General features: G+C 34.9%; 1 protein-coding gene across 1 annotated transcript; it reads right to left on the bottom strand.

The window, feature by feature from the left end:
- Positions 1-1513: 1513 nt before the first annotated feature.
- Positions 1514-11655, bottom strand: LOC149223457 (peroxidase 11-like). The gene is made up of 4 exons (XM_089383305.1): positions 11431-11655; positions 10814-11005; positions 2116-2281; positions 1514-1920 (listed from the first exon to the last, which is right to left on the bottom strand). The coding sequence occupies exons 1-4, from the start codon at positions 11653-11655 to the stop codon at positions 1514-1516; spliced, it is 990 nt and encodes a 329-aa protein (XP_089239431.1).
- Positions 11656-13632: the final 1977 nt, after the last annotated feature.

Below are 13632 nucleotides of genomic sequence, written 5' to 3' on the forward strand. Positions count from 1 at the left end.
ATCTCAGACCTAACCAGAGCGGAGCTGCATTTCAGAAAAATGTGTTTATTTTTAGAGTTGTTGAAGAGGTGAGAAATACGGGCAAACAGTCCAACCACTGATGCATAATATTTCTAATGTTACTAAAATGGAAAAACATTTATAGAACTATTTAAATTATAACTCTATTTTAAATTACTACAATTAAAAATAACTAATATATTTTTTAATATATTTTTTAATAAAACTAGTTACTCAAGAACGTTAAATATTATATTTTAAAAATAAATATTTGACATGTTCGAAAAGATTTTTCGAACATAATCTATTTTCGTATACCTTCTACAATAATTTTTTAATACGAACTGATCCATATGAAAATATACATTTCTTTTATTGTATTAATACTTTTTTTGGGTTATTTTTATTATTTTCAATTTTATTAATAATTTGTTTTTTTTCTTAATTTTTGATTTATTTTAAAAATATTGTTTAATATTTATATAGAAAGGGAGGAATTGTTTCCAGAATTAAAAGTGGTTGGAATTTAGGTTATAAAGAAATTTAAATTTTTTTAGTAGTGTTTGAATTATATTTTTAATGGTGGAAATAGATTCAGTGCCATTGAAAGCCTCTAAAAAAACACAAAATCTTAAAATTTAATTTCTAACGTAGATTTACAAAAATCTATACCCATTTTATCAAAATCTTACCAAAATTTACTTAAAAAAACCTAATAAAACATTTAAATATTTTTAATTTTAATAAACCAAAAGACACTGTCAAATTTCAAGTCAAACGCCCTTTTGACTGAAAATCCAAAGCATACTCAAGCTACTGTGGAATGGTGTCGGACTAACGAGGCGTAATGCAAAGGATGCAATTAGATTATATAACGATGGATTGGATTAATATTGGCGTGAATGTACGCGAGTCTGGCATTTTTTAATTTGATTGAGGTGCAATCTCAATTAAATTATACGACGTTACATTTGTTTAATATTGGCGTGATGGTACGAGCATGACATTTTTTATTCATTCCGTTGAGATCTACTTTCAATTCATTCCTTTGAGATTTAATATCAATTAAATTATGTAACGTTGGATCTGTTTGAAATTTCGCATGATTTTATGAGAATGACATATATAATTTTTTATTTTTTTTCCCAGAGGAATTTTGTTGAATTCTCATGCCATGGGTGGATTCTCTAAACATACTTTTTTCAAATTCACAAATAACTTTGAATAACAAATCTCGTAACCCATTATACTTTACTTATATGACTTTGAATAACAAATCTCCTAAAAAAAACCCTTACAATTCTGAAAAATTACATCTATGTAACTTAGCAATAAATATAATTTCCATGGAAGAACTTGACCTAAAATCACTACAATGGTTTTTAATAGAATTTGAGAAAACAGAGGTAAAATCATGCTTTCTACTATGAAGAAGCGATATTTCTCTCAAAAATCGGCTCTGTTATTCCTCCCCATTATTCATATTTTATGAAAATGCGAAGAAGTAAAGTTTTCATTCATTGATTACGCGGCAGTTCTTCCTTACTTCACCAGTCAGAAAAGTTTCAGGCTTCACTATATTTCCCATCTTCACCATTGAGTCCGCTAACTGCTTGGCAAACTCCAGAGCGTCAGTAGCATAATCTTTGACAATATGCGCCGTTTGTAAGCTCCCTAGGTCACCTGAATACATAACCTGGTCAGAGTTGAGGAGCCCTTCCCCATTCACCAAGTTGACGTAATATGAATTGTCAAACAACGTTGGAGTTGCATGATCCAAGGGCGATATGTTGTCATCGCCACCAGTTGGAGGGCAAATTGCTCTCAGTCCAGATGCATAAAGTTCATTGCCTTCACTGCCGCCATTATAAATCCTTTGCCTAAAATTTGTGCATCGCGCTTGTCCAATTGTGTGCCCACCTGCGCAAGGAGAAACTCTAAATGATTTTAACAAAAGTTTATCTTCACAAAAGTCTGTCAAATATATGTAGATTGCAGATTCCGAAAATATCTCGGAGATTATGACCATCGATAAAGAAGGCAACATCTTTTAACTGTAAGAAATATCCACGAAAATCAATATCCAAACATGCTCCAGAGTTGGTATTCACTGACCAACGAGTGCCACCATATCTGTGGCTGAGAGGCCTTGTAATAAAAACTTTTCAATGAGCGTCTGGATGTTTGAATTGGGCGTGGGAATGTCGTTGTTTGCCTCGTTGAAACTAGCGCTTCTGGAGTCCTTTCTTCCAAATGGGACGCCCCAGTCTGGGCCACCGGCCTGGCAAGCAGCAAAGAAGAGAATTAAAAGAGGGATTTATGAATTTTATATGAATAGAATTTGATTAAGATTCTTTTGTGTTAAACACACATGGACAGCAAAGAAAGATATGAAAGATAAATCATGTAGTACATTTTTTATTAACATGAGATATACATTTATAGCACAATACGTGACTCTTGGGTTTCAGATCCCAAGGTCTCTTGGACTGCTTTGGTCTATTCGGCTTCCACACTAACCCATTTAGGATTAGGTGTCCAACATTCCCCCCCTTAATCCGAAGGGTTATGTATGAGTCCAAGAAGAGAGTTGTAATACAAAATGTGCAAATATGCATGGCAGCACTAGGCTGAATGTGCTCTATGAAATGTTGGTATAAAGGGCAGTGGTTTAAGGATGACCACCAACACTGGAACGCTTAGTGTAGTTCCCGGAACTGGCAAGAAACTGAAGTTTTCTGCTAGAGGAAGTGATCCTATTGTTTTAAAGAGGGAAACCTTCAACCATAAAAGGGAGGTCTCACCCCGCATAAAAGGTAAAACTTCAACCTGAAAAGGGAAGTCTCAACCTATGATGGTTTAAGGATGACCAACAACTCTGGAATGCTTAATGCAATTCCTGGAACTCTTCCAAAACTGGCAAGAAGCTGGTGTCTTCTGCTAGAGGAAGTGTTCTCAATTGTGTTCCTAGAATTCTTCCAAAACTGGCAAGAAGCTGAAGTCTTCTGCTAGAGGAAGTGTCACAGATTGCCAACTGAAGGCATGTTGATGCATCTTTGTCTCTGGCTACAACTCTGAAACTAGTGTGGCAGGTTGTGGCTCAGGCTCGCTTGATGTGGCTTTGAAGCTTGTAGATGACCATCATTTCCCCCCCTGTCAGATACAAGGTGAGAAGATGGAGAAAACTCAACTGCAAGATTCTTCAATACTCTGGAACAAGTTCTGACATGTGTTTGGAATATCTTCTTGGCTGTTGATGCCCATTGCCAAGAAGCGATCCATCCAAGATGAATCTTTGTTCTTGCAAGACGTTTGTTTCTGAAGCATCTGTGTGAAGAATGACTGGTTTTATGACAGTGCTTACATGGTTGAAGATCAAAACAGTGATCTTTCAAATGACCAACTCGATCACAGTGTTGGCATTTCATGATCTGTTGTTTTTGTTGTTGTTGTTGTTGCTGTAGAAGAGGGGCAGAGTGTGGAATAGCTGAAGCTGAACTGTCATGAATGAATCCAGCACTCTGAAACTGAATGGGCTTGGCATAGTCTGGAATATGAAAGGACAAGTCATTGTCATATCCAAGACTAGTTCTGTGCTTGTTGTGGACAAGCTGTTCCCAAGGTTTGATGATGGGCTTGGGAAGTGCAGATTGAGTTTCTGCATCTGCATGTTCAACTGCTGCTTTATTTGAATAAACTGTAACATTATTAACATGCTGCTGATGGGTGGTTGTCTCAATGTTCTGAACAAAAACAGGTTCAGAATAATGTCTATTTTGATGTAGCTCTTCTTGCTGTAGCTGTGATTCAAGCTGCAAAAAATCGATCTTTTCCTGTGCATTTTGTAGACATGTCTGAATTTCTGAGAGAGATCCTTTGCTGATTTGTAATGTGTCATCAACACTAGATAATATCAGAGTTTTAAGGAACTGTAATACTTCACTGGTTCTGGCCATTTTTTTCTTCAATGTCTGATTTACACCTTAAAAAGTTGATCACAACTACTACTCAATGCAGAAAAGTAATATCTACTCACAGTACATAGCAATATCCTTTATAAATGTCAGCAAATGATCAGTGTGCAATATAAAAGTTTACAATCAGCTCACCAAAATCTTTATGCAGCAGTGGAATCAAGGAATCAATGCACTATAATGAGTTTTAAATACAACAACTGGGTCAACAGCAACTGCAAACTTGCTTGGAACCTTCAAGTACTCCTTCAGAAATGATGGTTATAAAAACTTCAATAATTATAACAACATGTCATGGGCATTATTGGATTGCATACCATTCAGGCCTCATACGAACTTATTTAAAACAATTCTTTTGTCGACGCGTTTCGAACCAACCAGTGTGGTTCATCGTCAGGACAAGTTGAAGAACGAATCCGGTTTTAGCTGATTAAATAGAGTGTGCAGAGACTCCAACGGCTATATTGCCAACGGCTAATTTGACCTAATGATTCTAGTCAAACCATTAATTTAATTATTAACATTCCTATAAATAGCTGCAACAGGTAAATTAGTTAATTTATATCTAAAATTAAAATCATTTTATAATTTGAGTATATAATATAATATCCATATTTATTAAAATGGTCATATATTTATTAAATAATCTATAATTATTATTATTCTAATATTATTTAAATATAAATGAATGGTATTAAGTTATGTTATAGTTACCATAGGTAATTGTTCTTTAAATTGTACTATCCTTTAATATATATAAATGAATGTTATATAGTTACATTCGGTAATTGTTCTTTAAAATATACTATTCTTTATAATATAATAGCCATATTTATTATAATGGTCACATATTTATTAAATAATCTATAATTATTATTATTCTAATCATATCTAAACATAAATGAATGGTGTTATTTTTAGAATATATTTACATTAGGTAATTGTTCTTTAAAAGTACTATTCTTTATTTATTATTTAAATATAATGGTTCATTGGAATAATACAAATTAATAATTCACAATTCCAATATTATTAAAAACAACAAGTAAATAGGATTCTTATTAAATTATTATTATAAAGTTCATGTTTATTAATATTATAATTACATCATATATATATATTTATTTTTAATATCTTTTCTTGAATAAATTTTAAACCTAAAGGTAAATTAGGTCTCCTCTTATATTTAAATAAATGGTTTATATTCATTAAACACTATATATTCAATTAATATTAAAGTTAATTATGTCATTAGGTAAATATACCATTCCTTATAAGGTATAAAAGGGTTATAGTAGAAATTAAATAAAAGCATAACTAATTAAAATTAAGGAACCAAAATAATCTAATCTAACTATAAAATATCCACTAGAATCATATACGGGATAAGGTAATACCCTGAAATAACTTATTAATAAATCACCACTCCAAATTACTAGGACTTATCTGCCAAAACCGAGACTTAAGGAGGGGGAAGACAGAAACCTAAAGACCAAACACAAGGGGAATGAGGAGGCTAGGAAGACAAGGCTGGGACCCAGCAGCTACTAATCTTCCAGCCATCATCCCTATTAAGATTGTTTGGCCTTTTCTCAATCTCCAGGGCCTCTCTGAATTTTCGATGGTGAAACTTCGCAACTTTGGCAATGACTTGAGCCTCCTCTATGCATACATGATGCATAGTCTTCTCCGCATGTTCAGCCAGGGCTGAGGACTTGGTCCTACCATGTCTCAGGTCAGCCGAATGCTCGCTAATCCGCTGATTGATAGAGCGACCAGTCTCACCAATATAAGGAGTCCCACAGGAACAAGGAATGACATAGACACCCTTCATGTCCTTAGGGTCAATAGGGTCTTTTACAGACCTGAGGGAGCCACGGATAGTGTTGAGAGGTCTAAAAGTAGCGGGCACATCCGTGGCTCCCTCAGGTCTGTAAAAGACCCGATTGACCCTAAGGACATGAAGGGCGTCTATGTCATTCCTTGTTCCTGTGGGACCCCTTATATTGGTGAGACTAGTCGCTCTATCAATCAACGGATTAGCGAGCATTCGGCTGACCTGAGACATGGTAGGACCAAGTCCTCAGCCCTGGCTGAACATGCGGAGAAGACTATGCATCATGTATGCATAGAGGAGGCTCAAGTCATTGCCAAAGTTGCGAAGTTTCACCATCGAAAATTCAGAGAGGCCCTGGAGATTGAGAAAAGGCCAAACAATCTTAATAGGGATGATGGCTGGAAGATTAGTAGCTGCTGGGTCCCAGCCTTGTCTTCCTAGCCTCCTCATTCCCCTTGTGTTTGGTCTTTAGGTTTTTGTCTTCCCCCTCCTTAAGTCTCGGTTTTGGCAGATAAGTCCTAGTAATTTGGAGTGGTGATTTATTAATAAGTTATTTCAGGGTATTACCTTATCCCGTATATGATTCTAGTGGATATTTTATAGTTAGATTAGATTATTTTGGTTCCTTAATTTTAATTAGTTATGCTTTTATTTAATTTCTACTATAACCCTTTTATACCTTATAAGGAATAGTATATTTACCTAATGACATAATTAACTTTAATATTAATTGAATATATAGTGTTTAATGAATATAAACCATTTATTTAAATATAAGAGGAGACCTAATTTACCTTTAGGTTTAAAATTTATTCAAGAAAAGATATTAAAAATAAATATATATATGTGATGTAATTATAATATTAATAAACATGAACTTTATAATAATAATTTAATAAGAATCCTATTTACTTGTTGTTTTTAATAATATTGGAATTGTGAATTATTAATTTGTATTATTCCAATGAACCATTATATTTAAATAATAAATAAAGAATAGTACTTTTAAAGAACAATTACCTAATGTAAATATATTCTAAAAATAACACCATTCATTTATGTTTAGATATGATTAGAATAATAATAATTATAGATTATTTAATAAATATGTGACCATTATAATAAATATGGCTATTATATTATAAAGAATAGTATATTTTAAAGAACAATTACCGAATGTAACTATATAACATTCATTTATATATATTAAAGGATAGTACAATTTAAAGAACAATTACCTATGGTAACTATAACATAACTTAATACCATTCATTTATATTTAAATAATATTAGAATAATAATAATTATAGATTATTTAATAAATATATGACCATTTTAATAAATATGGATATTATATTATATACTCAAATTATAAAACGATTTTAATTTTAGATATAAATTAACTAATTTACCTGTTGCAGCTATTTATAGGAATGTTAATAATTAAATTAATGGTTTGACTAGAATCATTAGGTCAAATTAGCCGTTGGCAATATAGCCGTTGGAGTCTCTGCACACTCTATTTAATCAGCTAAAACCAGATTCGTTCTTCAACTTGTCCTGACGATGAACCACACTGGTTGGTTCGAAACGCGTCGACAAAAGAATGGTTATGTGATTTTGCTGAAGATTATCTAAACAATGTCATGGATCACAGAAGTCTAAATTCCTTAATTATTTAAAACAACAGCTTCAACGTATTTCAGGCAGCATCATAACGTATTCAGGCAGCTTAAATCACAGTTTTTGTTGCATTCAATACAGCTCCAGGTCAGCACACAAATAAACCAATGAGTGATATACAAAACTGATTTCTTTCTCTGCAATAGAGACTTAATGTCCAGCACATACAGTGCACATATTACGAGCAATAATCTGGGTGATTCGTACAACAAAGAGACTAAAGGGAATTAGCCCCTTTCTGCACTATTGATTAGACTCAACCAACAATTTACACAGGTGGAAGCACGACCTCTTTTCACTGGAACCTTTCCCAAACAACCACAGAAAATGCCTTATACAAATTAACCTCAATGTCATCTCTCAAGTATAAAAGTCAAAATGTTCATCAAAGATAGTTGGACTCATCCATACTGCTTCTATCATTAAAAAGCCTCTGCCAAAAAACACCTGCACACTATTGTTGGACATTTGGAAGAAGGTTCACTCTAGAAACTCATAAACACGGAAGCATCTTATGCTTGACAACAATTTGATGCTAGACTAGTACAAAACAGATACATTTAATATAGATCAATCCACCTTAACAGCTAACTTCACTCTATCCAAGAAACATCAATCTGTCCCCACTAAAATCAACCACTGTCCTTCATAAACTATTTTCAATTACCAAAAAACGTCCATTGCTGCCAGACTAGAAAATGGCGTTCTTCGCAGCCAATACAGTATGCCCCCAGTCGCACTGGTGGGCACAACAAATATATCAAACAAGAAAACTATGCTCCGCACTTTCTATACTGTGTCCGTAGAATTTTATTGGTAGACGTACCCAATCTTACACTGCATTTCCTCATAAAACAACAAAAGCCCAGGAGGACTGTGATATAAAAGTTCAGTAAAAGCTTACAAAATGTCTGCGATGAAAGAAATTGCACAAGCTTTTTACGAAGATCAAAGGTTTACAAATGCCCCACGCAACTGCTGTACAGGGTGGTTTCTAATCTGTCATTCCCTCTTGGTTCTGAGGTAGGGTTCTGTGCTAGGCGACAGGCTTCAAATTTCTGGAATAAACTACAACAGCGGGAGTAGTCGTACGGGATCTGTCATAAATTTGCGAGAAAGCATGGCAGATACTTTAGAAATAAACAACATGGAAATTGAGAGAGAAGAATATCTATGCAGTGTGAGTTTGTCCATGGTATACGATCCCGTGAAGATAGCCTCCGCTGTCTTTCTCTACGATCGGAACACGTTGGAGACGTGGGTTGAGAAGAATCCAGGGAAAGCAACCATCCCTCAGACCCGGGAACCTTTCCGTGCCACTGATATAACTCCGAACGCAGATCTCAGGGCAGAAATGAGACAATACTTCCAACGTGTGATGGGCAACGAATACACAGGATGGGAAGTCGTTCCCGACTATCCACAAGAACTGTCGTCGGATGAAATCCGAAATCTGCTAGGCGACATTCTTCAACTCTTCCCCAGTCCGGACGCGGAGGAGAATCTGAGGAGAATGAGCGTTGAGAGTTGGTCCAACGCATGGAAGCGACTCACATTTCTCCGCCTCAATCTACAGATGAACGCAAACAATCGCCAACGCTTCCTCTTTCACAGAGAAATTCTCCGAACAATTCTTGCCCTCGACTTGACTACACATCATCTAGTACTCCTTCACCTTCTCTTGCACATAGCTGAAATTCTGGAACCCAAACAACTACTTGGCATTTTGTCATGCCCCAACGATGCAGAACCCCAGGCTGTTTCCTCAACTGATCTCAGAAATTTTGTTCAGATTATCGATGGCTTCATTCATGGTAAGTGGATATGGGTTTATTGGTCGTCTCCTCTTTCCTACGCTCAAATTGCTGTTTCAGTGAACAAGTTCCTGGCAACAAGGTGGCAGCAGCCAAACAACCATATTGGAATGCAATTGTTGCATTCACGCGGACTTTTTACCAATAACTACTCATATTGGATAGGAACGGCAACGCTCATTGGGTTCGTCATTATGTTTAATATCATATTCACACTCGCATTGGAGTACCTGAACCCATTCAAGCCATTGTCGTTGGCATTCCACAACGTGAACTACTATGTATATATGCTCTCTGAATATCCGAAAAAACAGGAAACTTCTGAGAGAAAACGGTTATGGAGCAGCGGCGACAGTGAAAATGGAAGGGGAGAAGCCGCGGTTCTCCCTAGAGTTTGATTTGAAAAAAACGGTGGTTCTTCTAGCCTCACTAAAGTGCAAGTGCCGGACCTTCTTACAGAATCAAAATGCCACGACAGTCGCAACAGCAGTTTCAAGGGAATATGGCAGACAGAATTCGAATGTAACTGATGGACATCATTCCGAGAATATGAAACGTTTATGATCAGAGAAGCGCAGGAATCATAAATAGAATGTCAGGGCAGCGCAGGTGTGGACAATCAATGGAGGCCAGTGGCGTATATGGAAGCCCAACAGTTTAAAATCACAGTTTTGTCAGGGAATAATGGTAAATCGCAGCACTGTTATACCAGTGCGCAGACTCTGATAGGCCGCAGGTAGGAATACAATGCCTAGTTGCAGATCTGATGCGTTCAGCTAAAATAAATGGTCAGGTAATGAAGACTAGGCCAACATTATTCAAGGCAGCTCAGACCAGTTGCTAAACCATGAGAAAACTACACAGGCCACACATCATGGCTCTGATACCATGTTAAACACACATGGACAACAAAGAAAGATATGAAAGATAAATCATGCATACATTTTTTATTAACATGAGATATACATTTATAGAACAATACGTGACTCTTGGGTTTCAGATACCAAGGTCTCTTGGACTGCTTTGGTCTATTCGGCTTCTACACTAACCCATTTAGAATTAGGTGTCCAACATTTTGTAAAGAATTTTAGATGAAATTGTGTATAGAATTTTTAATTTTGTTTTTTTTGAACATTCCACTCATCCTTGTTTTTATTTTTAGTTTAGTCTTTGATGTTTGATGACGGGTAAAATGTCCATTAAAAATATTAAACCATATTAAAAAATTTATAGTTGTCTATAATATAAACAACCATGAAAATCTTCACTATTTGATTTCTTGTATATTAAAAATCACGTCAAATAATTGATTTAAATTATAATAATCACATTTCATAAATATGAAACCAGATAAATAATATTAATCACAAAATTTTCGAAAACATATAATTGAATCTTAGAGAGTGAAATTAAATAATTGAGTTAACTAATATTGTTACCCTTTCAAAATATCCTCAAAATATACAATCCAATTAAATCAACAAAGAAACAAATGTATGACGTACCAGCACAACTGCATCTCTAGCAGCCAGGGTAAGTATATCAGCGCAAGACACAATACCGGGGCACACAGCCTCTGGCCTTTCCTTGATGGCATCTATAACTTCATATCCTCTCAGCGAATTTACATTTGGGCTCGCTGTTTTCTCCCCTATAAAGGTGGGCGTGTCATCCAGCAGCACAGACGCATCGCATCCCTGCATTAATTCCAAATATTATAGAAATGACCAAAAATAGTAACCATGGTTTAGATTTTAGATAAATAGAACATATAATGGTCTTATAATAAATAGATAAGTGGAATAATAAATAGATAAGAAGAGTGAAGTATTTTTAGATAAGTGGAATAATAAATAGATCAGAAGAGTGAAGTATTTTTATGTTGATCGCAATTTTACCAAATATCTTAAAATCTGACATTAAAGAAAAAATAATAATTATTTAATCTCCTTAAGAACAATCACATTTTAAGATATTCCTAAAATCTACACCCCATATTAAAAAAAATAGAATCAACATCCTAAATATTATAACAATGGGATGCAAAACTTTGGTGACACAATTTTAATCCAAAAGCAATAAAAACATATGATTTTGAATTGTGAAAATTAAAATGAAATACCTGCACAAAGCAATCGTGAAAATGGAGACGAAGTATGTAGGCTGCCACACGAGCTTCTTTCTCCGTCGCTAAATGCATTTCTGAACTTACAATGGGAACTACAAAGGGGCATGACTTCTCGTAATAATCTTCAGACAACAACGCAGCTGCAAGCTCTGCATGAAGTGCCGGAATGGATGACAAAGCCCCAAGCAAAATAGTTAAGAATATCTGATATTTGTCCATTTCCCACTATCGATTATATTCCTATTAGCAAATATTGGAAGACGACCGCTCTGCTACTTGTTTTACGCTGAAGTTGACTGCTGGGTTTCTACGATCCGGTCATTTAATAGGGACGCAGAATATCTTGCAGGGTCGATAAGTATTCAACAATAATTACCTAAATTACAGATTTCATCTCTGAATTTCTTCAAACTGATCACCAACACAACCAAATTCATAGAATCAACAGGAACTTCTCCGCGTGAGGATATATACTCTAGTATCTGTCATGGTGTATAATAATGTTGTCGTGTATAGCATTTTTTTGGAAAAAATATTTTCCTGAGGTTGATATGGAAGGTTAATTGGCTAATATATGGAAGGCTAATTGGCTAAGACACTATAAGAATTGATTAGAACGAAATGCTTAGCACGGAAATATTTGCAACAGCCTTATCATTAACCAATACACCAATGCAGGGATGGAATTTGACGGGCATTTTGCCCGTCATAAGGCCTTTTGAACGTATTTGATGGTTAGAAAATATTGAATACCGTATTTGATGGTTAGAAAATATTGAATACCGTTTCTTGAGACTTGTTTGGAACCGTTCAAGACGTATTTTTGACGATTAATATTTCGCTGAAAACGTCATTAATACCCGTTGAAGAGACCAGAAGCGAAGGTAGTAAACTAAGTTGCCAGGCGCTTGTTCTCCACGATATAGCCACTTGTCCGGCCTCCATCAAGCCATCCTGTCTCTAGGAACGTTGGTATGTTTTTGTCATAGAACTGTTGTAAGTGATAATTCTTATGTGGATAATTTTACATCCACCCCATGCTTCAAATTAAGTTCACAACAATGAAATTTGAAATCCTGGGAAAGGCATTCAGGAAAACCTAAAGTAAATCCGGCCTTGCTTTTATCTTTGATTCTACGCATTATTTTGTTAGCCAAATCGCAGAACGGACTTTTGGTGGATGTTTGGTTGTAGATTCTCTGCCATTTTTGAGGGTGTAAAGTCCGAGTTGAAACAAATAAATGATTTGCGGCAGTCGGTTAATTTAGTGGATCACTTGCAAATTTAAAGGGATTATATTGGTCTGTTTTGTGAGACAGCCAGAAGTAACCACCCTCTGGATTCATCTTCAACTTTATGGGAAGTGAATTACAAGAGGCAATGCACTACCAACAATAGCACCAGTGACGGGTTTGAAGAAATCTTTCCTCTGTTATAATGAATGGGGGCTTCCGAGGAGCACTGCTTCAGGATACTCGAGGATAATTTTCAGGAGGTCATTGTAAAATGCATTGAGGTTCAGAGGAGGAAGGAGAGTAATGCCAAAGTCATTACATCTCAGGCATGTGTCGGCCTTTACTAGAGTGGTCAGACTTTTTCAAGTCGTGGGAATAGAACCTGTTACATCCATTGGAAGGCCAACGACAAAAACTCAAGGGAAAAAGGTAAGAGTAACTCTGACTAGATAAAGAAGGTTATGGTCGGAGTTAACATCCCTGTGATTAATTACAATAAGTTTTAGTGGCTTAAAAAAATGTCACGCCTAAACCGGAAGACTCAAACATATATATATATATATATATATATATATATATATATATTCACCAGATAAATACAACTTTACGCTGGACCATGTAAACAATTCACCTCAGCAATTCATTGAAAGAAAAAATTAATTGGTTTTTTTTAAAGGGTGTATCTTGGGTTTAAGATGAATGTGATTTATTTGAACATTGGTATTTGCAAGTAGTAATGAATAATTGATTGTATGGAGATGTATCTGAAGCAAGTTTTTCAAGTTTTTCATGCTTGTGTTGTTAGGGAAAATTTGGAATATAAAGTCAATTTTTAATACATTTAAACTAAAATATTTATACAGATTTTTAATTAATATTATAAGGTTTATTTGCTTTAATTTGAAAATTTTAATATTTATATTAAAAAATTATGATTTTAATTGAATTTAATATAAGAGAA

This window comes from Pinus tabuliformis, chromosome Q, assembly GCF_031772625.1.
Source record: "Pinus tabuliformis cultivar Carrire ecotype Pingquan chromosome Q, CPIR1, whole genome shotgun sequence".
Classification (NCBI taxonomy): Eukaryota; Viridiplantae; Streptophyta; class Pinopsida; order Pinales; family Pinaceae; genus Pinus; species Pinus tabuliformis.